The sequence below is a fragment of the Labeo rohita genome, chromosome 4 (assembly GCF_022985175.1).
Source record: "Labeo rohita strain BAU-BD-2019 chromosome 4, IGBB_LRoh.1.0, whole genome shotgun sequence".
In the NCBI taxonomy this organism is placed as follows: domain Eukaryota; kingdom Metazoa; phylum Chordata; class Actinopteri; order Cypriniformes; family Cyprinidae; genus Labeo; species Labeo rohita.
In genome coordinates, this window is record NC_066872.1 from 2,958,462 (window position 1) to 2,981,198 (window position 22,737).

Here is a 22,737-nt window from a genome sequence, read left to right on the forward strand (position 1 = left end):
TACAGTGTATCAGTCACAGAGAATAATGTTTTAGGAGTTGCAAACAAAAAATGTTAAGTAATAAACCAATCTTGCACATCCGCAAATACAATAATAGTTCCACACCTGCAGGATATTTTTCTAGTACAATCATAAGACCATAACTACAGCTGCCATGAATCTATACAGTATTGTATATTTCATATTGTTCCACTTTTTTTGTCTCTCACAGATGGTCCAGATAATGATCGGTGTGTTGACTCTCCTGATTGGCATTGTGTCTACTGTTTATGGAGATCCTGTTTTTATCTATGGGATTATTCCCTACTGGGGATCTCTCATCGTAAGAAACTATTATACAAATAATTATTCTGTCTTTTACAATACAATTTACATATTCCAACACAAGCCTTAATTTTTGTCTTTCTCTCTCTTTTCAGTACATTACCGCAGAACATTATGATAAGTCATCAATTTTTATATTCACATTTATTTAGAAATTACTGTACGATCACTGTGTGGTCAGTACACAAGCCTTATTCTGCACTCATCCATCCAGTGTTTTTATCTGGCATTTCAGAAGCAGTTTATAGATGGTTTACCATGCAAAAAGTCATTGGCGTTATACGTTAATTGTACCCTCAGTCCAGTTTTACTAACAAAAGGGCCAAATTTACTATCAGCTTGCGTCAGTGAAAATCTTCTTTTGGAAACTCTCTTAAAATTCTTCTTAAATCTTAATCATCTGCTAGCATGTTGTTCTATCTTAGCTAATGATGGGATTCATCAGCTTAAAACTTCCACTCTGTTACACATTGCATTGCAAAAATGTCACATAAAAGGGTGGACAAATTTCCTAGACTAGATTTGGTCACGATTATTAGGTTATACTTCATTTTAAGGCCTGAGCTTGACCCGCAGCTGTGTCTCTACTAATAGCATAACTCCATGTTTAACTGCTTCAAGAACAGAACAATTACCAGCTAAAACTGAAGCTGTCTGCCAGTTTTTGTGCAAATTATTTTCTCAAAGTAAGAAGATTAAGGCATGTGCAATTTTTTTCCCCAAAGGTACCTCCACAGCTCTTTGATTTCAGGCCGATTCAATTCCATGATCTTATAACTGCAAAGGTAAGAAAAGCCTGAACCCCAGTTTAATTAGACTGAGTAAAATGGTACCCCCGAAAAAAGCATGATTTGGATTTAATGTTGAGTATTCATATACTGGAATTGTGTAACACACTCAATAATGAGCTCAATTATTGTTACATAATATTATCTATACAAAAAAAAAAACAAAAAACAAAACAAAACAAAAAAAACAATCAGTAAGCGCGAAAGCTGATCATATAGTGTTTTTCCCCCTTGCAGATACCTGTGGCCAGCAGCTTTTCCATTCATCACCAGCCTGCAGACACTCTTCCACAATACAGTGAATGCAAACAAATATGAATATTAACAAAAGTGGACAGTGTTTCCTTATAAAAAAAAAAAAAAAAAAAGCTATTAGATTTACGCAGCCTATTTGAGATTATTATGCATGTACTGTATATATGTATTGATCATTATGTAGGTTATGTAACGTAAGGAAAGGAAAGGAAAGACAACCGTGCTGGCACAAAGACTCAAACCTGCGACCTTTGGGTTACAAGTCTGACTCTCTAACCCATAAGCTACGTGTATATATGTATTATTGCAAATGTATATGAGAAATGTATTATTATACAAGTATAAACCACATTTTATCACATGTGTGTATATCTATATGATGAAGAATTTTATTGAATATGTATGTTACAATAAGCAAATATATTGTCACATTTATCAGTATATGAAAAGCATCAATTCCTTATGTGTTATTCAATATATTGCAACATTAACACAATATATGTCATTCAGTATATTTTTTATATACATTAAACAATTTAATATATTGACTGCTAATATATAAGAAAATGTGTTCTTTGCGCAAGGGTTGTGGTACTGCAATTGTGTGCGATGCTTTCAGTAGACGCATTTCTTCCACTGTACATTACCTCCAATGTTTTGTTCTATTAAAAAAAAAAAGAGAGAGACATGAAAGCTTAGACTGAAATCACTTGATTAGATAATAACTGCAGTTTTGTTGTTTAGGTCACGTACAAGAGTAGTAAACGTTATATTTCCTCCTGCACAGCTTTATATTTGACCGTAATCCAGTCACTTATTTCCAGGAATCACTCGGAATTTATTACGTGTAATGTCAGTCTTCAGAAGGTCGAGCGGCGCGCTCACCCGTACACCAATCACAGCCGTTTGGTGTCAGGATGAACCAATCACAGCCGTTTGGTGTCAGGATCAACCAATCACAGCCGTTTGGTGTCAGGATCAACCAATCACAACCGTTTGGTGTCAGGATCAACCAATCACAGCCGTTTGGTGTCAGGATGAACCAATCACAGCCGTTTGGTGTCAGGATCAACCAATCACAGCCGTTTGGTGTCAGGATCAACCAATCACAGCCGTTTGGTGTCAGGACAACCAATCACAACCGTTTAGTGTCAAGATGGACCAATCAAAGTCGGGATGTCGCTTGTCATTTGAGCGTTTACAGCTGGCTCGCAGGTAAATCGAAACTAAAATTACGAGTTCGTCATCTGACAAGATCGCAGTAAACAAAAGCTTTCAACTTCTTATTTATCGGTAAGTCCAGTATGTTCGTCTTATAATATGATGCAGTTATATAAATGTCACAGTATTAAATGTATGTGTGCGTGTGTTTGGTAATTAAATCGAGATTACTTCGAGTGTTTACTCGAGGACTCATGAATAGTTAACGGTTATCATTAAATGTATTTATTGCATACATTTATGCGAATTCGAAGCCATTATGACTCACGTCTAAGTCAACATTTTCAGTTTTCCTCTGCTTAGTAGTGAGAGTAGATAAAGTTTATGTTCACAAACAATTAGGCCTATTATTTATTTGATATTTACATCAGTACTTAAAGCGGGAGAAAGAGAGCGGGGACGGATTCCGGGAAGCTCAACGAGCTGGGACACTAATTTATTTTTCCCGTACGCGGTCAATGTCTTTCCATATTATTTATTTACATTGTTTAATTTATATAATTGTGTAAACAATGTTTTGTAGCACAAACGGTTTTACAGTTTTAGCATTTTTATAACTTTTCTAAACTCAAGAACCACATGGTTGTGTGATTTATGGGTAAATCCTGGTATCCAGTAACATTTTGGCTTAATAATTGTTTGGAAAAAAATGGTATGTGTTTTTCATGTTTTTAGCATTCTAACAAAATAAGACAAAAGTATGTCAAATATTTAACATTGCTGTCAAATTATTTAAAATGACCAGACTAACAGGCTGAACACCAGTGTTAACAGGTTCTAACACTGGATGAACTTTCCGTCATTGTCCTGCAGGGTTTGTTATCTGTAATGTGCAGAAATGCACCTATATAATATTGTTTCAAAACAGTGCACAAAAATAGCTATGTAGTTCCTCATCACAAACAATCATGATGACAAGTGGCAAAATAATTCTTTGAAATAACTGAAAATTAGAGAGCACAGACATTACAAATGATTTGTTTACAATTCATTAAAATACATTTATGCAGAAAAACTTAATATTTACAAATTTCTATTATTATTTTTTCTTACCCTGTCTTCTGCCTACAGTTTGTGACCATTTTATGTAAAACAAAACAATTTCTCACATTAAGCAATGTATTATTTTTTACTTTATAGGATGTTCTACTTTAGCTACTGTCCCCAATTTTCTAAAATGTTCAGGTAAATTGGGACCATAACAAAAAATATTTTTTTAAAAATAGAATGAAACAAAAAAACTTGCACATCTTTGCATAAAATTGAATGATTAGACAAACATGTAATACAATTGTATATTGTAGTTTGAATTACAGTTGTTATTATTATAAATTAAATAATAATTAAATAATTAATAATTTTAAAAGATCTAAACTATCTAAGGGAACTTACCAATAGAGGTGCACCAATCTGATATTCAGTATCAGTATCAATCCGACACTGGCATTTTCTGTCAGATCGGGGTATCAGTCAGACGAGACCGATCCAAATCAGATATTGTGTGTATATATTCTGTGTTATTGTTAAGTTCCACAAAAGCCACAAACACATTATAAAGCACAATAAAATTTCTGTGCACTATATTTCAAGTGCTCTGTAGCCGTTCATTTAAGAATTTAAAACATTATTTAACTCAATTTAAGCCTGCACTTACAAGGATACCCGACAAAACAATTTTATATGTATGATTGGATGCAGTTTAGCGTAGTCTATAACTAAAAATTATTTTGAGGTTCTTATTAATTCAAGGGTTATATATTACTTATGGAAGTTGATTACTTTGCACTGAGGACATGCTAAAATTGAATGCATACATCAATAAAAAGTTGTGTAAAATAGAAAATATTAGTTTTATTATTTTTGTATTATCTCTGTTTCAGTGATAATGAAGACCTACGTATATATAAAGCCATTTCTTATAAATGTGACTCATTTTAGAGAAAATATGAAAATCAGTAAATCATAGAGACAGAAAAGTCACTGTATAACAGGAATGACCCTTTAACAAAACACTACACTGATAATAACTTATAAACTTTGTTTCTATTATTTGAATGTCTGTAACATAGAAATAATGCGATAATGGGTTGAAAAGACTGTTTGTGTTTTTTCTGCAAATTTACTGATTCATTTTATCACACTCCACTGATCAAAACAGTCGTATCATAACTAAATCGGTTTTGGAATAAGTTTGTGTGGGTGTTTGAATGACCTTTTACAAAATCGTGCAGCTCTAATGTAAACTTTTTTGAGGATGACCTTTCAAAACATCCCTACAAAACACTGTTGTCCTATGATTTGATGTGCAGATATGAATAGTGCACGGATGTGATTTAAAATTGCCTTTTATCTGTATCATTTTTTTGATGACAAAAACTAAGTTTTCCTCTTAACACTATAAAGCCTACTGTATAATTTTTGATACACTAATTTTTTAAAGACTCTTAAAAGCCTGATGTATCAAGTATGTGACAAAACATAAAAACACATATGCAAACTTTTCTAAAGGTAAAAAAAAAACTGTTCCATTTAAAAATATTAATTCTTTTTAAAAATGTATTTTTGGCATTTTTATGCCTTTATTTAGATAGGACAGTGTAGTTTTGACAGCAAGCAAAGTGGGAGAGAAGCGGGTGGGATCGGAAAAGGTTCCACAAGCCGGCATACGAACTCCGGTCGCCTGCAGCACAATGAAGGCTATTGGTGCAGTCAATTTTTTTTTGATTCTGACTGTTATTTAATTATTTCATTTATTTTACAATATAACAAGAATAATTTTAAATATAGAATATTTGTCAGCAGAGCTTAGGTGGAGGCAGAATGATTCCCCTGACCATTTCACCAATGCTAGCTAGCAAGTTTTGTTTGCTTGTTATTTAACAATGACCACTTTGTTTACAGCAGTAACCAAAGAAAACGCTATATCACTGCTGTTTTAAAAGCGCCACCTGCTTTTAGGGAGTGAATTTATATAGTCATTCAGCCTGTTTGCTGTTTTTGTTTCATTCATATGTTTTATGTAGCATAACAAAGCTAAACTCTTGCTTCAAATACTGAAATTGTACAGTCTGATTTAAAAACTGATTTCAATCAAAAACTAAAATGCATTGGTTGCCTTTAACTATAAAAGGAAAGAGCACAGGCAAAGCAAGATTATGAAGATATATCTTTTATTTTTTATTTTCACTCAACAAATTTCTTAGATATCTTTTTGCTTTGACTTAGTTAAGTTTTATTCACTTCATCTTACAGTGATTCCAGAAATCTGTCTAAATGTCATTTCAGTTGCAATGGCGCAGGTGCATTAGGGTGTGTCCGAATCCACTTTTTCATGAGCCCCCTCAAATGAGTTACTGTGCACCCCCTTTCCATCCTCTCCCCTTCTTGCTGAATGTGATTGTTTTTGAAAGCGAAAGTGAAACCAAAAAATCAGCTCTCATTAAAAAGTGTATGATATGGCCTCTAGTGTTTAAAACAAGTCATGCACTAAAAGTGGATTACCATGTTAAAAGAAAAAAATGTGGATATATGTGAAATAACTTTTTCCCTTATAAAATTACACTTCAGTTCCTCAGTATTAAAAAAAGTCATGCCACTGATGCATTGGAACTGTAAAAAATGCAGAAACAACTTTTCACCTGTAAAATAAACACAAACTAAACATAGAAATGACAGAAAATGTCAATTTCAAATAAATAATAAAAAAACATCTGTCAAATAAAATGACATTGCAATTGCATAAAGGTGAAAATTTACTTTAATCAAATACATGGAAGGTGTATTTACTTACCAAATTTGTTAATTGAAAACATTTCCAAACTTTGTTGAGAAGCTCACCAAGATGGCTGACGAACGTCTTCTGTCTACCTTGGTATTCACGAGTTCTCGCGACAAGTGTTGTTGAGAATGTGATATCATTATTGAATTGATTCAACACATTTCTTTAAGTTGAAAGTGCAAATACTCTAGTTAAGTGAACTTACTGTACAAAGTAGTTAAGATGGTGAAAACTTAAAGTTGAGTTGAATGAATAAACTCAGAAAAGTTGTCAACTTAAAAAAAATATTTATTTAAAATAAAAAGACAGCATTTCATTGTTATTTTGTATAATGTCAATAACATGAATCGTATGGAATCATGACTTAAATCATTATATACCTACAAAACATGTAAATACTGTTTGACTTCCTGTGTTAAAACAGAAAGTAGTGCAGACTGCTGTATTACTGCTGTTCCAAAAGCGCCACCTACTGTCAGAAAGTAAATTTGCATTTTTATTCAGTGTCTCCTTCACTCATTTTATCTTGCTTCTCGTCCAGGTTCTTTTACACAGCATACAGGCAGTGTTAATAAATGGAACTGGTTATTGGAAACAGTGTCATCATACAACATGTTTACACACAAAATCTGCAGGAACTATGACCATTTTCAAAAAAATTGCAAACTCCTCTAAATGTTATTGAATTTCCTTGATGTAGCTATTTGAATATATAGTAGTCAACATTTGAAGTCAATCAAAACCTTTCATCAAAGTTGTCCTAAACTCCAAACAACACTTGTTCTTGTCTTAGGTTTATATTTGGTAATAAGTGTATCTATAATGGCAGGTAGGTCGCATTTGTAGATGTCTTTGGAAAAGAGCATCTGCTAAATTCCTTAATGTACATGACGTAGATCAGTTTTAACATGAGCTGTTTGTTACATAGCATTCAGACCTATTTCATAATCACATCGTTTACATATTTTGATTTACTATGATTTTGTACAGGTCAGTTTGAGATTCAGAAACCAGGATGTCCAGCACAGTCATACCCATGAACTCTTCAACGCTCATCATCCAGTTTCAACCACCAACACAAACAACACCTGTTACGACGGTGGCAAATGCTCCTGTGCCTGTTTATGTACAACAGGTGGTGGGTGGTTCACCTCTTCATGGACTTAAGGCATTTCTGAAAGGCCAACCGAAAGCCCTTGGGGTGAGAAATGTTTCATTAAGACAAATAATTGTGTTTTATTTTGGCATGGCAGTGTGAGGTGAGAAAAGTACTTAAATAGATTTTAAACGAGCAGTACACACACTAACAAAGCATTTCTGAAGAATATGACTTGCTGCCTTGTTGACGGTGCAGGAAAGACACCAATATAAAATCTGGTTTATCATTTACAGAGTAAAATGGTAAACTTTACAGCATATCAGTCACAGAGAACAATGTTTTAGGAAATACAATGAAAATGCAAATACAATGGCATTCATTCAAATTGGTTTCACACTTGAAGATTTTATGATCTTACAATCATAAGTCGATAACTACAGCTGACATAAATGTATACTGTATATTAGAGTTGAGCCGGATACTCGGCTGAAACGAGTATCCGGCACGGATAAAGCACTTTTGCCGAGTACGAGTATCATACGAGTAATACGAGTCAATATCTGTGCTCGGATTGAATAAAAATTCTCATTGGGTAGTTTACTGTGTCTGCGTTCTGTGATAGGCTAGTCACAGCGCCCCTCCCCTACACACATACAGATTTATTGTGTTGCTGTGTCCTATGAGGCGCCACGTAGGATTTAAATCAAACTTCGCTTATCAATACATACATAAAACACGTGCATATACACCTAGAAATTACTTGCATATACATGTATACTGGTGGATGTTCAAAATATACATATGAAATACACGTGCACACTAATATGAAATCCATACCAATACATCTTTTATTAGTAATGAATACATATACACTTGTGAATAACTTGTATATACATATAAACTTAACGCATGCATACGCTAAAAAACACTCGCTTATACATATAAACTTGATCCATGCATATACACCTACAACAACACGCACATATACATATAAACTCGCTGCATGCAGACACACCTGTACATACTCGCATATACATATAAACTTGATCCATGCATATACACCTAAAAACACTCGCACATACATATAAACTCGTTGCGCGCATATACACCCATAAAACACTCACGCAAACATACAAAATACATTTCAGGTAAGACGCATGCTTGAGTTGTGTATATACATATATGCAAGTGATTTCATATGTGGATGTGCGTGAACTTTTCAGTGCAAACGGAAGGCATTTCAGTGTAAACGGAAGGCATTTCAGTGTAAAAGGAAGCAGCGGCACTTCCGGCGGAATCTCCAGATGCCGGGGCATTTTAAAACGCTTAATATGACTTAATACATTAAAATGGTGTTTTAAAAAGACCTTTAATATAGCATACGATGTACCGGGGCGAATTTCCACTGGGCACTTTTCAAAATCCCGTTCAGCACCGCCCAGAGTTCGCGCGATCGTTCAAACAAAACGTCTCAGGTTACGTATGTAACCTTGGTTCCCTGAGAAGGGAACTCGAACTGCGTCCTCTAGGGGGCGCTAGGGGGAACGCCGTCAGCGTGACCCGTGTCTGAAGTATATATACAAAACAACAACAAAGTTGGCCGGCGACAGCCTATGACGTCACTGCCGGCGCGACTCGTCGCTGCCGGCGCGTCACTACCGGTGCGACCACAGTATAAAAGGACACCGGTAGAGCAGGACGGCCGCTTCTTCGTCTGAAGCTCACATCCTGAAGCATGGCCCCGAGCCTAGAGGACGCAGTGTCTCGTTCCCTTCTCAGGGAACCAAGGTTACATACGTAACCTGAGACGTTCCCTTTCGAGGAACTCGAACTGCGTCCTCTAGGGGGCGCTAGGGGGAACGGTTATACCCACGCTGCCATGCTGAGGGGAGTGCCTGACTTCCGGAGAGACAGGCACTAAGTACCAACTCCCTAGGCCTTAAGGGAGTCGCCCCTAGGATAAAGTGATGGCTGTCAGTGACATATCCCCTACGGCCAGAGCTTAGGCTGCATACCCAACTTACCTGTAGGGCAGATATCGGCCCGGGTAGAGCCCAAGCTTGGAAACAAAGTATTCCTTTAAGGGGATACGGCCAGAAGCCTAGGATACCCAGGTTGGCCTGTCACACAGGGGCTACTGCAGCCCTGCACGACTCCCTCAGAAGTCGTACACAGAACGCAAGTGGTAACTCCCTGCTCAACCCGGTTGAGCGAGCATAAAATGCGCACCGGAACTAGGGCGCGTAAAAACCGTTCTTTTAGCCTGGCAGAAGCTCTGGAGATGGACCCGAGACGACCGGGTTTTAGACCACCTCGAGAAAGGGTACGGGCAATAGCGCGTGAATCCCTACCATAAAGGATTTTAGAATGGACGCAGAACACCGGTGCCTTCCATACCACAGCGTGGATTTTAGAAAAGTGCCCAAAGGTTAACGTGTGCACTTACCATATACATGGATTTGAGAAAGTGCCCACAAACGTGTGGGCCTATTTTTAGACGTACCGTTGAGAAACGGTGGAATAAGAAGACCCTCAGGGTGAGGGGAGCACTGCCGGCTTAACAAGGCTCTAAGGGGAAGGCAGTAGGGGCGCATCTAGCCGCCCAATTAGGCAAAGCTCAAAGCAAAACCCTCAAGGAGAGGGGAGCACAAAGATGCCAAGCAGATAGAGGCCGCGGCTATCTATCCACTAAAACTGCCAAGAGCCGATACACTTAGCCACACAGGATAAGGCAGTGTATCGCGACAGGCTTCTACTCCCATGGACAGGAGGAGCCACTGATCCCCCCAGGGGGACGAGCTCAGAGACCCTTTCCGTAGAAAGGGGAGCATCACCGTGCCCTGTACAGAAGCCTTGGATGAGATCTGACCCGCGAAAGTTCCCTTTGGCCTGGGGAAGGCAGTAAGGGCGAACCTCAGTTGCCCAATGGGGCAGTGCTCAGGTAAACCCTCGATGGGAGGGGAGCACCCTATGCAGTAGCCGCAGCTAACTGTCTAATAATACTGCCCTGAAGCTGATATACGTACCAAGGAAAGGTAGTGTATCGAGACCGGGTTCCACTCCCGAGACACGGGAGGGACACCTGATCTCTCCAAGGAAGACGAACTCTAGCAAAAACCCTTTCCGCAGAAAGGGGAGCATCGTCGCACACTCCCAGGAAGAGATACGGGGATCAGAAATGACGGGGAGCCACCTCTACAAGACTGCACAGAAAGCAGTCACATCCCCAGCCCTCAGGCTGTTCTGTGGGTAACCTCTCAAGGGGCATAAGCCCTTCTCACCCCACACAGACCTATGCTTACCTCCTCGATGGAAAGCACGGGCCCTGCTCTACCAAGACCCGCAGAGCCTTGGGACCAAGGGCCAAGAATGCTTAGCTGAAGGCTCCTCGGAGCACTCAGAGGGTTTCCACAGAAACAGCTCTGACTTGAGAAACAGTGAAATAGCGTGACCAAGCCCACTCCTCGGAGGGGCGACCGCTAGATCACCAGATGGCATAGGTAGGAGGTCTGTGTGAAGGGCGGAAACCCCGCAACCGAAGCCCCTCAGGGCAGGATGAAGACAGAGGGTCTCAACCCGGTGGTCAATGTGTCTATCCAAAATGTCCAGGAGCTCCCTGTGAAAAGAGATTCTGAAGAGCTTACCCAGACGTAGGACCGAAGTCCTAGTTTTTCTCAGTGCTGTAAAGGGAACCTGAAAGCTTCCTATTCGAAAACGGGAGGCAGACCCAGGCAAGCAGCCCATAACCATGATTGAAGATCAGAGGGGGGTGCTCGAAGAGGACCTACCAAGGAAGGCACAAAAACAGGACCCAATTGTATACAGCATGGTAGACACATTAAACATGAGTCGTACTCACCCCACCATGGTTCCTGCGCATAACTCCAGAAGACTCAGAAAATCCTTCTGAGAAACCATCTAGACCATTACTATGACCTGTCGGGGGAGATTAAGAAGAGACCAGGTTATAGGGGAGTACAGCAAATCATAAAAAATGGGCTGTCTACCCTGCTTTCATTTTTCGTAGGGGAAGACAGCACTCACCTGATTACCTCAAAGAGATCGCTTATTAGAAACCCTAAAAAGGGGAGCGACCACTGAGCTAGAAATATGATTCATAGTTAGACATGAAAAATGGATCGAACTCACCCATCCATGGTTCCCGTTTCGATCAAACTGTGAGAGGAGGCCGAAAGGCCGAGCCAGACCATCAGTAAAGGTTGCTTTTTAACAAAAAAGCCAACCTAAAACATCATAGGTCCGGCAGGGGTGCGCAGGAAAAGTACCACCAAACCTCAGTCAGGTGGAGAGACTAATATGAAGGGGGAATTAAGAGGAGGGAGACAGGAGCCCCCAAAGGAAGATAAGCAGAAGCTATCTTCTACTCTGACCCCGGCGAGCACGCTGTCTCGTCTGGATCACTTCCCTCAGGTCCTGTCTACCTCCTCTAGACCCACGCTTCCTCCCGGAACCACCCGCAGGTGGGGGAGGGGCGCGAGTGGCCACACTAGTCTTCTGGGCCTGTCTTCGTCCCTCAGAACGAGACGGGCCAGGACCCCCATACTGTTCGGGCTCAGATCTGGACCTTCGTGGAATGAAGGTTTTGAAGGCCGCTGAGCGCGCCCTCGCCTCCCTGAACTTCTCAACCACCGTCTCAACGGAGGTACCAAAAAGTTCGGAAGGCGAGACTGGTGCGTCGAGAAGAAAGCCCCTCTCTTTCTTCCCGAGGTCAGCCAAGTTCACCCACAGATGTCTCTCCGTAACCACCATGGCCCCCATAGACCTGCCCATGGCAGTGGCGGCCTGCTTGGTGGCACGGAGAGCGAGATCCGTGGTGCGGCGCAGCTCAGCAACCTCGTCCGGGGAAAGACCCTGACCCTTATCCAGATCTTTCAGCAAGTCAGCCTGGTAGGCTTGAAGCACCGCCATAGTGTGCAACGCACCCACAGCCTGACCTGCTGCTGCATACGCCCTGCCATTCAAACGAGATGTTACTTGAAGGGGAATGGATGGCAGGGAGGGAGTCTTCAGGGAAGATGCCTTACCTACAGAGAGATAGCTGGCCAGCGTCTCTTCTACAGGTGGCATCCTCTGATAGCCGTGCTCACGCATCCCCTCAATATTCGCATAATTAGAGTGCGGAAAATTATGGATGCGTGAGGAAAACGGCCTCTTCCATACCTTCCCGATCTCCGTATGCAGATCGGGAAGGAATGGAAGACTCACCTGGGCCGGGAGGTTATGATCAGAAAGATAGCGCTCATCGAGACGACCCCGAGGCGCCACCTCTCTGGCTCGCTTCCACGGCAAGTCAAGCCTTACCGTGGCGCGATCCATAACCTCCAACAGCTCCTCGTATGCAGGGCAGGAGATTAGAAAGGGTTCAGCCTCAGCTTCCTCATCTTCCAACATCTCCTGCTCTTCTTGGGAAGGACCCAACAGAGCACTAGCTGCTGGATCGGATGATGTAAGAGAAACAACATCATCGTCAGCCAGCAGCTCGTCCTCGCCCGCGACTGACGCGCGTGAAAGGGAAAGTCCCTTTTTTAGCTCATCAGCGAGGTCCACCTGGGATCCCCACGAGCTCATTTTTCTCCGTGCCTCAGCAGCGGAGGGTCCTGAGCCACGGGGAACAGGTGGCTGTCCCTCTTCCCTCGAGAAGAGAGACAGACGAGAACGGAGCTTTCTCATGGGAAAAAGCTCACAGTGCACGCAGACTGCCCCCTCGAGGACGTCGCGTGCATGCTCCTCGCCCAAACAAAAGACGCAAAGATCGTGCGTGTCATCGGGTGTCAAATAACGAGGACACGGATCCACGCACTTTCTAAACGCCTTACTAGTGCTAGCCATATTTTCCCAAAGAAAAGGGGTCTCTTACCGTTTTGCTACACACTCCAGACAAAGAGTCAATGAAGACGAAGAAGAGGCCGTCCTGCTCTACCGGTGTCCTTTTATACTGTGGTCGCACCGGTAGTGACGCGCCGGCAGCGACGAGTCGCGCCGGCAGTGACGTCATAGGCTGTCGCCGGCCAACTTTGTTGTTGTTTTGTATATATACTTCAGACACGGGTCACGCTGACGGCGTTCCCCCTAGCGCCCCCTAGAGGACGCAGTTCGAGTTCCTCGAAAGGGAACCGAAAGTAAAACGCGCACGCGCCTTCAAAAGCAATTTTAATACCCCGCGTTTAGAGCGCGACTCCCCAATGCGTGCAAATTAGGCTACATAACATATTTATTCTGTATTTCATAAATAAATAAATAAATAAATAAAAAATCACACTGCTCAAGGTTAAAAAAAGAAAGTTATGTTGAAATGAAAACTCTTGTTCATTACATTTTACTTCATAATTGCAACCGCATGTGTTGTATTCATTGTTGCAAAACTTGTTCTGTATATAGTTCGTTTGTTATCATGATCAAAACCACTGATCTGAAGCTCAATGCTGATGCTGTCATGTAAATAGTTTTCTAATCAGCAATAAATATAACAATTTCTGATCAACCCATATCAATTGCATGCTTAAAATAACATACCGGTTAAAGCCCCGCCCATTTCAAGACAACATGACCCACTTCCAGGTTAAATCCCACCCACTTCCGGGTTAGGCCCCGCCCACTCCGAGTACAGATACAGATACAGATAATTCATATGGTTAACAGATACAGATACAGATAATGCTGTACTCGCTCATCCCTACTGTATATTGTTCCACTATATGAAAGACTCTCTTGTCGTTCTCACACTTTCTACATTCTTTTTTGTCTCTCACAGACGGTCCAGATAATGATCGGCCTGCTGACTCTCCTGTTTGGCATTGTGTGTACAGTTAATGCACAGTCCATCTTTGTTATTACTGGTCTTCCGTACTGGGGATCTATAATCGTAAGGAACTGTTATACAATTAAGTTTTCTGTCTTTTGTAATACAACCTACATATTCCAACACTAGTCTACATTTTTACCTTTCTGTGTCTTCTCAGTACATTACCGCAGGCGCACTCTGTATTTCTGCCGAAAATAAAATGAATTTACCCTCCAGTTCGTGTTTGGTATGTACGCAGCAGTTATTACTTTTAAGGGTCTAAGCCAGTTAAACACGTTTTAAGCATGTTAACACGTTTTTTAAAGTTCTTGCTAATTTCTTCATCCTTTTTTTCCTACAGGTGAATGCTTCACTTGGAATGAACATTTTCAGTACTATAACCGCAGGCATTGCCATTATTTTCACTTCACTGGATTTGGCTTTAGGGCCAATGAACACTTACTGCAGTGGATATGACTGTTATTATTTTGAGAGAACTTATGAGGTATGTCATTTTTATATTCACATATATTTAGTAAGTAGAGTAAGATCACTGTGTGGTCAGTACACAAGCTTTAATATGCACTCATCTGTTTACTCCTTTTATCTGGCATTTCAGAAGTAGTTTGTAGATCATTTACAATGCAAGAAGTCATTGGCGTTATGAGTTAATCGTAAACTCAGTCCAGTTTGACCTATAAGGGGCCATTTACTAACAGCTTGTGCCAGTGCAAACCCTCTTTTGTCGTTAAAAACTACTGTCAGGATTTACTAAAGACATGTAGCAAAACATCAGTGATGTCAAATGGACACTAAAATTAAAAAATCATAGGGTTTAGTTTTTTCGCTATTTTTAGTTCATAAAACCTACTTTTTCAAACTGGTCCTGGACGCTTTGTCTAATTTCCACCACAATTGGCTCCGATCATCTTGAGACCATGCTGGCAAAAAAGTTATGGAATTCAGGTTGATTAGTTGAACCGTTTTCGAATAACGTGCGAACAAATTCACCAAAAAGCATGCAAAAATGGATGTGAGGCTATATTTCCGCAACAATTTGGCATATTGACACCAAACTTGGTGTATGTTATAACAAGCATGACCTGAGGGTGCATGCAGTATTTCAGCAAAGTGCCACCTAGTGGTCAGGAGATATGAAAATTGGCTATTTTTGCTCATAACTTCTCAATGGTTTGGCTAAAATTCACAAAATTCTCTTTAGATTCGGAGGAGAATACCGAGTTGAACCATACCCAGTTTTCCCATGTCAGCCATTTTGGATGTTGGCCATTTTGAATTTTGTCGTAAAATGCTATATTTTACGAATGCATTGACGTATCATTACAAAATTTGGTATGCGTGGCACCATGCCATGACAGTACTCAAAAGGTTATAATATATTTTTAAAAATGCTAATAACTTTTGTTTAAATTAGCATATTGTAATAAAACTGGTCTTGATATATTCCTCTTAGACCGTTTTTCAGATTTTCAACAAATTTGACTCAGATCATCTTCAGACCATGCTGGCCAAAAGTTATGGATGTTGTGATATACGAAGCGATTTTCATTTAACACATCAACGAATTTGCTGGTAAGATGCCAAACTGCATCTGAGGCTGTGTCTCTGCAAAGCTTTGACATACTGACACCAGATTTTGTATGTGCCATTGTCATCTCACACTGACCGCACCACATCAATTTGGTAATCCACCTATTGGTCAAAAGTAATACACCATTCATTAACTTTTGATTGCATTAGTTTGTAATGAAACTCAAAATATTCCTTGGGTCATGCCGAAAACATAGATACCAATTAATCCATAGTCGTCTGTACTTCCTGTCCGCCATTTTGATTTATATTGGACAACTACTTTTTTCCAACCAATTCTTACCAAAATCAAGTCAAATCATCTTCAGACTGTGCTGCTACAAAGTTATGGATTTCATATCAATAGATGAAACCATTTTCATACAGCGCCACTACAAATTTGAGGTATGATGCCAAAATAATTTTGAGGCTGTATGCCTGGAAAGTGTTGACATATTGACACCAAACTTCATGGTGTCATTGTCACCTCACACAGAACACACCACAGCAATTTGATAACAGCGCCACCTATTGGCCAAAAGTAATAACCCATTATATCATATTACTAGTGGTTGTTTTTATGATTTTTCACCCATTTTGACTAAAATCATCTTAAAGTGACTTCAGTTACTAATTTATTGCTTTAGTTGCTCTGATGCCTTGCTTGCCTAGTTCTTGGCCCTGTAATTGCTGCTTGCAGCTATATTTATATTTGTGTTTGTATGAGTTTCCCTTTTAGACACACAATTTATGGGAGGAGAGTATTTAAATAAATTGCATAACGGTTTGCAATTATCAAATACTGATAATTGTGCCATAATTTGATTCCCAAAAAGCATTATTGTCTTAAATGAGACAACAATTTGTGCTGTTCTTGGTAGATTGCTGTGTTTAGAAAACTACATGGGTTATATTATTACCATATGAACCTTAAGGATTGTGGACTACACTGCACTACTGAGCAGTCAGTGTACCAGTGTGAGTAGTAATTATCATTTATTTTGTTATAATTATTTATGATAATGTTGAATTTTCTCTCAGACTCTCTTCAGGGGAATCAGTGGTGTGTTGTTGGTATTCGCCTTGCTTGAGTTTATCATCTCCATCTGTCTATCAGCATTTGCCTGTAAAGCTAGCTCCTGCTGTTGTCCTTCTCAGGTGGGTTATGCACCAAATCAGGAGTTCTCAAACCTTGTGTTTGTAGGAAATGAAAATAGTAACTTTTAAGGCTTTTCACACTTGGGTTCACAGTTTACAAGAACTGACAAACAATATGTTACAATGAAAATATTTATTTCTTAAATCCTTTACTCTCAAATGTTCAAACCTTCAAGCTTTTAACATGTAAGTTTCTCGAAGTTTAAATACCTGTCTACAGAAATGTTGGAAATTATGACTCGCATTTACTGTGAAATTAGTAGCTCTAAAACATATTGAATAAAATGTAAATCAGCTTTCATGCAACATGGTTTTACATGCATAGATGTATCCTATTAACACAAACTCATAAAGATTTGAAAGAAATTTTCCAAAGCATTTAACAAATTCCAAAATTGGTCAGGATTCTCAGGTTACATTCAAACGTAAGGCCTGACGTCAAGTGTGCGTTTTCTGATGGGTACACATTTTGTCCCCACATTTAAGAATTATGTTGCTTTGTTTCAGTTTCTTATTTTGCTGTATGGTGGCAAATCTGTAATAATATGTGCTTGTAAACTTGTAATACTGATGCATTTCTGGCATCTCACAGTAAGAAGGCATAAAACATTTATGCACTTTTTCCCCCTAAAGGTGCAGTATGTTCCTCAAAGCCTTCCACAGCCCACTGATTTTAGGCCCATTAATTTTCATGGTCTTAACAGCTCAGAGGTAAGAGAAACTTTTAAGTTTAGTTGATTTTAATTGAGTGTCCATTTACTGGAAATATGTAAGGCACTCAGTAATGGGTGAAACAGTTGTTACTTAATATTATTAATAAAAAAGCAATCAGTAAGCTGATCACACAGCATTTTTTTTCTTGCAGATACCTGTGGCCAGCAGCTCTTCCATTCATCACCATCCTGTAGATGCTCCCCACAATACAGTGAATACAGTGAATTCAAATAAATAGAGGACAGTGTTCCCTTATGAAACAAAAATATATGGAAATGTATTGGAAAATATAATGCAATATATTAAATAATATATTTCCATATATGGGACACTAGTGCTTATATTTTTCAATATACCACAATATATTCATGGACTATATATAGCTATATACTGATGCTGATATAAATTATACACTACAAAAGTACACTTCATTTTTACATGTAATTGCTTTATTGAAACTTTAAGTTGCTCTTTGAAGAGTTGATTATAGCTGAACACATAATCATTAACTTTACAAACACTTTATTGTTTGCATATTTACACATTTCATATATATAAGAAAAGTGTGTACTGGAAACAAATATTAAAAGTAGAATATTATTGTTGTTGTCCTGCAGTTGTGTGATGTTTTTGTACAACACATGGGTTTTCCCACTGTCCCTCTAATGTCCTCTCATTAGAAAAGATAACATGTAAGCAAAGAAAGCAATCACTTGGTCAAATAATAATTGCGGTTTTCACATAAGTCACATTTGTGCAAACTATATCTATTCAAAACTAGAAACTGTTTCACGATTTTCTGGCTGTAGTTATGTCAAGAATGCTGCAATAAATTATTCATAATTTATTGATTCTCCCTAATTCTTTTTTAAAGAAATTTTCCTTTTTAAAAATCTGAAACTGTTGCTGCCAATAGCCTCATGGTTAGTGCACCAGCATATAGCACCATTGTGGGTGTCCCGAGTTCGAATCCCGGCCTGTGGACCTTTCCCAAACCCACCCCCTTCACTCTCCCCCACTTCGTTTCCTGTCCAACTTCAAGCTCCTATCTAAATACATAAAAATGCCAAAAATACATCTTTAAAATAAAAATATCTGAAACTGTGATAATAATCCAGTGTGGGCTCCGCTTTGCTACACTTCATGCTCTGCCTTGCCCCTTTCAACTTGTACAGTCCGAACTGTGGTGAATAGGACACAACACAAGGTGTAACAATAACCAGTATAAGCTCAGTTCATCCAAATTCAGTCGCCTTGGCTCTCACAAAGAAAGAACTCCTTATTGTAGAGAGTCCCTTTGCAAATGTACTTCAGTAGATGATAAAATATTGGGTTCTTTGGCCATGGTCGATCCTGCAGCATCACACACTGCATTGCTATAAAGTTCAGCATGGAAAGAAGTGGAGTTCTTTAGCACTAATGGAGGAACCTGAATGTAGGTATGCTTACAGTAGCTGGTGGTTCCTGGCAAGTGTTTGACTTACAATTTTGAAATGTTGTTTTATGCACACATCTTTTGAAATACAAACGTTTGCTTCCGAAGTGTATTGTCCAAAGCCGCATTAGTGGGCCAAGTTTCAATATCAATGCAGGGTAGTGAGTTAGATAACAATGTTTGGGTCATGGATAGTCATGGATCCAAACACTGAGCAAAGCAATCTGAGGTACTGATATTCTAGGGGCACAACTCAATTCCTCTAGCCTTGTTCAGTTTTCACACTGGATCCTCTATGTCTATGATCTCACTGGTCCTTGGTATCTGAACTGTCTGGAAGAATACAATAAAGTTCTGAACATATGAAGAATTTCTTCAGGTAAATGGCAAGGTCGGATGCCACTACACCCTCAAACAAATTATGGCCGAAGCAGGGTGGGAGGTCTGGCAGACATGAAAAAAACGCCAGAGAATTAAACACAGTCAAATTTCAAACATCTGACTTGACTTGCAGCATCACTCTGCAGCTTTTGAACAGTGTCATTGTAGTCTAGTACTGCGCGAATTAGAGTTCACATGACTATCGCTGGAATTACTGATATGTGCTAAAGTTTTCTGTGAATGGGAGCCCACATTATCACCTCCAATGCAAAACATTGTTGGCTTCACAATGTTTCCATAAATATTCAGTCCATTTTTCTCCAGTTCTCAAAGATCTGATATCACTGGAGAGAACACCTTCTCGTGGCCAAAATTTCTGAAGCAAGCCCCATGTTGTCAACTGTGGATTGATGAAAAGGAAGTTTGCTAGAGTAAAGTAGGCCCCAAGCATCTTGTGTTTTTCTTTGCAGATCCAATGGGATTAACCACCTTGAATGCATCTTGGTACAGAATCAGCTTTAAAGTGACACCTGGCTCTGAAAACACTACAATAGATTTGTATCCTGAGCATCACATACATCATTTAGAACATTGCTAGGACACATTTATCAATACTTAGGTCCCTTTTTCAAAACTAATCACACAGCAAGCACAACATCAATCTATGTGGGTTAAACTGTGAATCATTTATTACTTTGGCACAAAATGCATTCATTGATGACATCTGTCAAATTACATGTATTCTTTTATAACTTTGACACAAACACCATCATAACTCGATGTACCATACAAGCCAATTTGCAAAAGTTCCTGTTTTTGTGTGTTTCACTTGAGGCAGCACATTGATTTAAAATGGTGATTAAACTGACTGCAACTACAAGTTCCTGTTTAAAACTGTTTGAACGAAATGCTAGCCAATAAGTATCTACTCAGACCAACAATGCTGGGACATAACATTGTATAAGTTAAAATTTAGAATATTAATTATACAATATTCAAAAATACTGAATAAAAGTTTATGAAGGTGGTGAATGACAAACCCAGACATGGCCTTATGTCAAAATTCAAACTCTAATTATCTGTGTGGCTATATCACAAAGCTAAACTGACAATGCAGTCTAATTAGTTAATGATTTCAACTGAAGTTTAGTTATGTAGGCGTCCTAATGAATCTGGTCTAAGAACAGTTTGATTTTTTTTTTTAAGAATACTGAAATCAGTATTTTTGAGCTTTTACATTAAACCGACCCAGATAGCGCATGTACATCTGCAAGATGTCTGTTAAAGACCTCTTGATCTGGAAAGCATCTGCTGTGTGCAAACATCTGGCAGACGTCTGTAAGATGTCAGTATTACATACATTCTAAACCATAAACATCTTAAAGACATCTAATAGACGTCTATTTGACAACTGATAGGAAACGTCCAATAGACATATTGCAGATGAGCAAACTATGTAAAAAATACATCTTGCAGATGTAAATGCAGACGTCAAATAGACATCTCCGAGATGTACATGTGCTATCAGAGTAGCAAGATAGCACACGTACGTCTGCAAGATGTCTGTTAAAGATCTTTTGATCTGAAATGCACCTGCTGTGTACAAACGTCTGGCAGACATCTGTAAGATGTCAGTTTTACATACATTCTAAATCATAAACATCTTAAAGACATCTGATAGACGTCTATTTGACATCTGATAGAAAACGTCCAATAGACATATTGCAGATGAGCAAACTATGTAAAAAATACATCTTGCAGATGTACAGTGGGTATGGAAAGTATTCAGACCCCCTTAAATTTTTCACTCTGTTATATTGCAGCCATTTGCTAAAGTCATTTAAGTTCATTTTTTTTCCCTTATTAATGTACACACAGCACCCCATATTGACAGAAAAACACAGAATTGTTGACATTTTTGCAGATTTATTAAAAAAGAAAAACTGAAATATCACATGGTCCTAAGTATTCAGACCCTTTGCTGTGACATTCATATATTTAACTCAGGTGCTGTCCATTTCTTCATCTTCTTCACCTTCATTTGAGTCCAGCTGTGTTTGATTATACTGATTGGACTTGATTAGGAAAGCCACACACCTGTCTATATAAGACCTTACAGCTCACAGTGCATGTCAGAATAAATGAGAATCATGTGGTCAAAGGAACTGCCTGAAGAGCTCAGAGACAGAATTGTGGCAAGGCACAGATCTGGCCAAGGTTACAAAAAAAAATCTGCTGCACTTAAGGTTCCTAAGAGCACAGTGGCCTCCATAATCCTTAAATGGAAGACGTTTGGGACGACCAGAACCCTTCCCAGAGCTGGCCGTCCGGCCAAACTGAGCTATCGGGGGAGAAGAGCCTTGGTGAGAGAGGTAAAGAAGAACCCAAAGTTCACTGTGGCTGAGCTCCAGAGATGCAGTCGGGAGATGGGAGAAAGTTGTAGAAAGTCAACCATCACTGCAGCCCTCCACCAGTCGGGGCTTTATGGCAGAGTCGCCCGACGGAAGCCTCTCCTCAGTGCAAGACACATGAAAGTTTGCTAAAAAACACCTGAAGGACTCCAAGATGGTGAGAAATAAGATTCTGTGGTCTGATGAGACCAAGATATAACATTTTGGCCTTAATTCTAAGCGGTATATGTGGAGAAAACCAGGCACTGCTCATCATGCTGTGGGGGTGTTTTTCAGCTGCAGGGACAGGACAACTGGTTGCAATCGAGGGAAAGATGAATGCGGCCAAGTACAGGGATATCCTGGACAAAAACCTTCTCCAGAGTGCTCAGGACCTCAGACTGGGCCGAAGGTTTACCTTCCAACAAGACAGTGACCCTAAGGACACAGCTAAAATAACGAAGGAGTGGCTTCACAACAACTCCGTGACTGTTCTTGAATGGCCCAGCCAGAGCCCTGACCTAAACCCAATTGAGCATCTCTGGAGAGACCTAAAAATGGCTGTCCACCAATGTTTACCATCCAACCTGACAGAACTGGAGAGGATCTGCAAGGAGGAATGGCAGAGGATCCCCAAATCCAGGTGTGAAAAACTTGTTGCATCTTTCCAAAAAAGACTCATGGCTGTATTAGATCAAAAGGTGCTTCTACTAAATACTGAGCAAAGGGTCTGAATAATTAGGACCATGTGATATTTCAGTTTTTCTTTTTTAATAAATCTGCAAAAATATCAACAATTATG

At 39.5% G+C, this 22,737-nt stretch overlaps 1 protein-coding gene across 3 annotated transcripts in view; it reads left to right on the forward strand.

Annotated features, from left to right (window-relative positions):
* Positions 1-2,563: 2,563 nt before the first annotated feature.
* The window catches only part of LOC127164380 (membrane-spanning 4-domains subfamily A member 8), a 416,186-nt gene continuing 396,012 nt past the window's right edge, over positions 2,564-22,737 (forward strand). For 2 of the 3 annotated variants that reach the window (XM_051108308.1, XM_051108307.1), the window contains exons 1-6: positions 2,564-2,660; positions 7,357-7,567; positions 14,238-14,348; positions 14,446-14,514; positions 14,629-14,772; positions 16,899-17,015. In XM_051108308.1, the coding sequence (XP_050964265.1) occupies positions 7,382-7,567; positions 14,238-14,348; positions 14,446-14,514; positions 14,629-14,772; positions 16,899-17,015 (627 nt within the window). In that variant the 5' untranslated portion in view covers positions 2,564-2,660; positions 7,357-7,381. Of the gene's footprint in view, positions 2,661-7,356; positions 7,568-14,237; positions 14,349-14,445; positions 14,515-14,628; positions 14,773-16,898; positions 17,016-17,648; positions 17,727-17,880; positions 18,577-22,737 lie in introns of those variants that run through there. The other variant, XM_051108306.1, reaches the window with a different exon arrangement.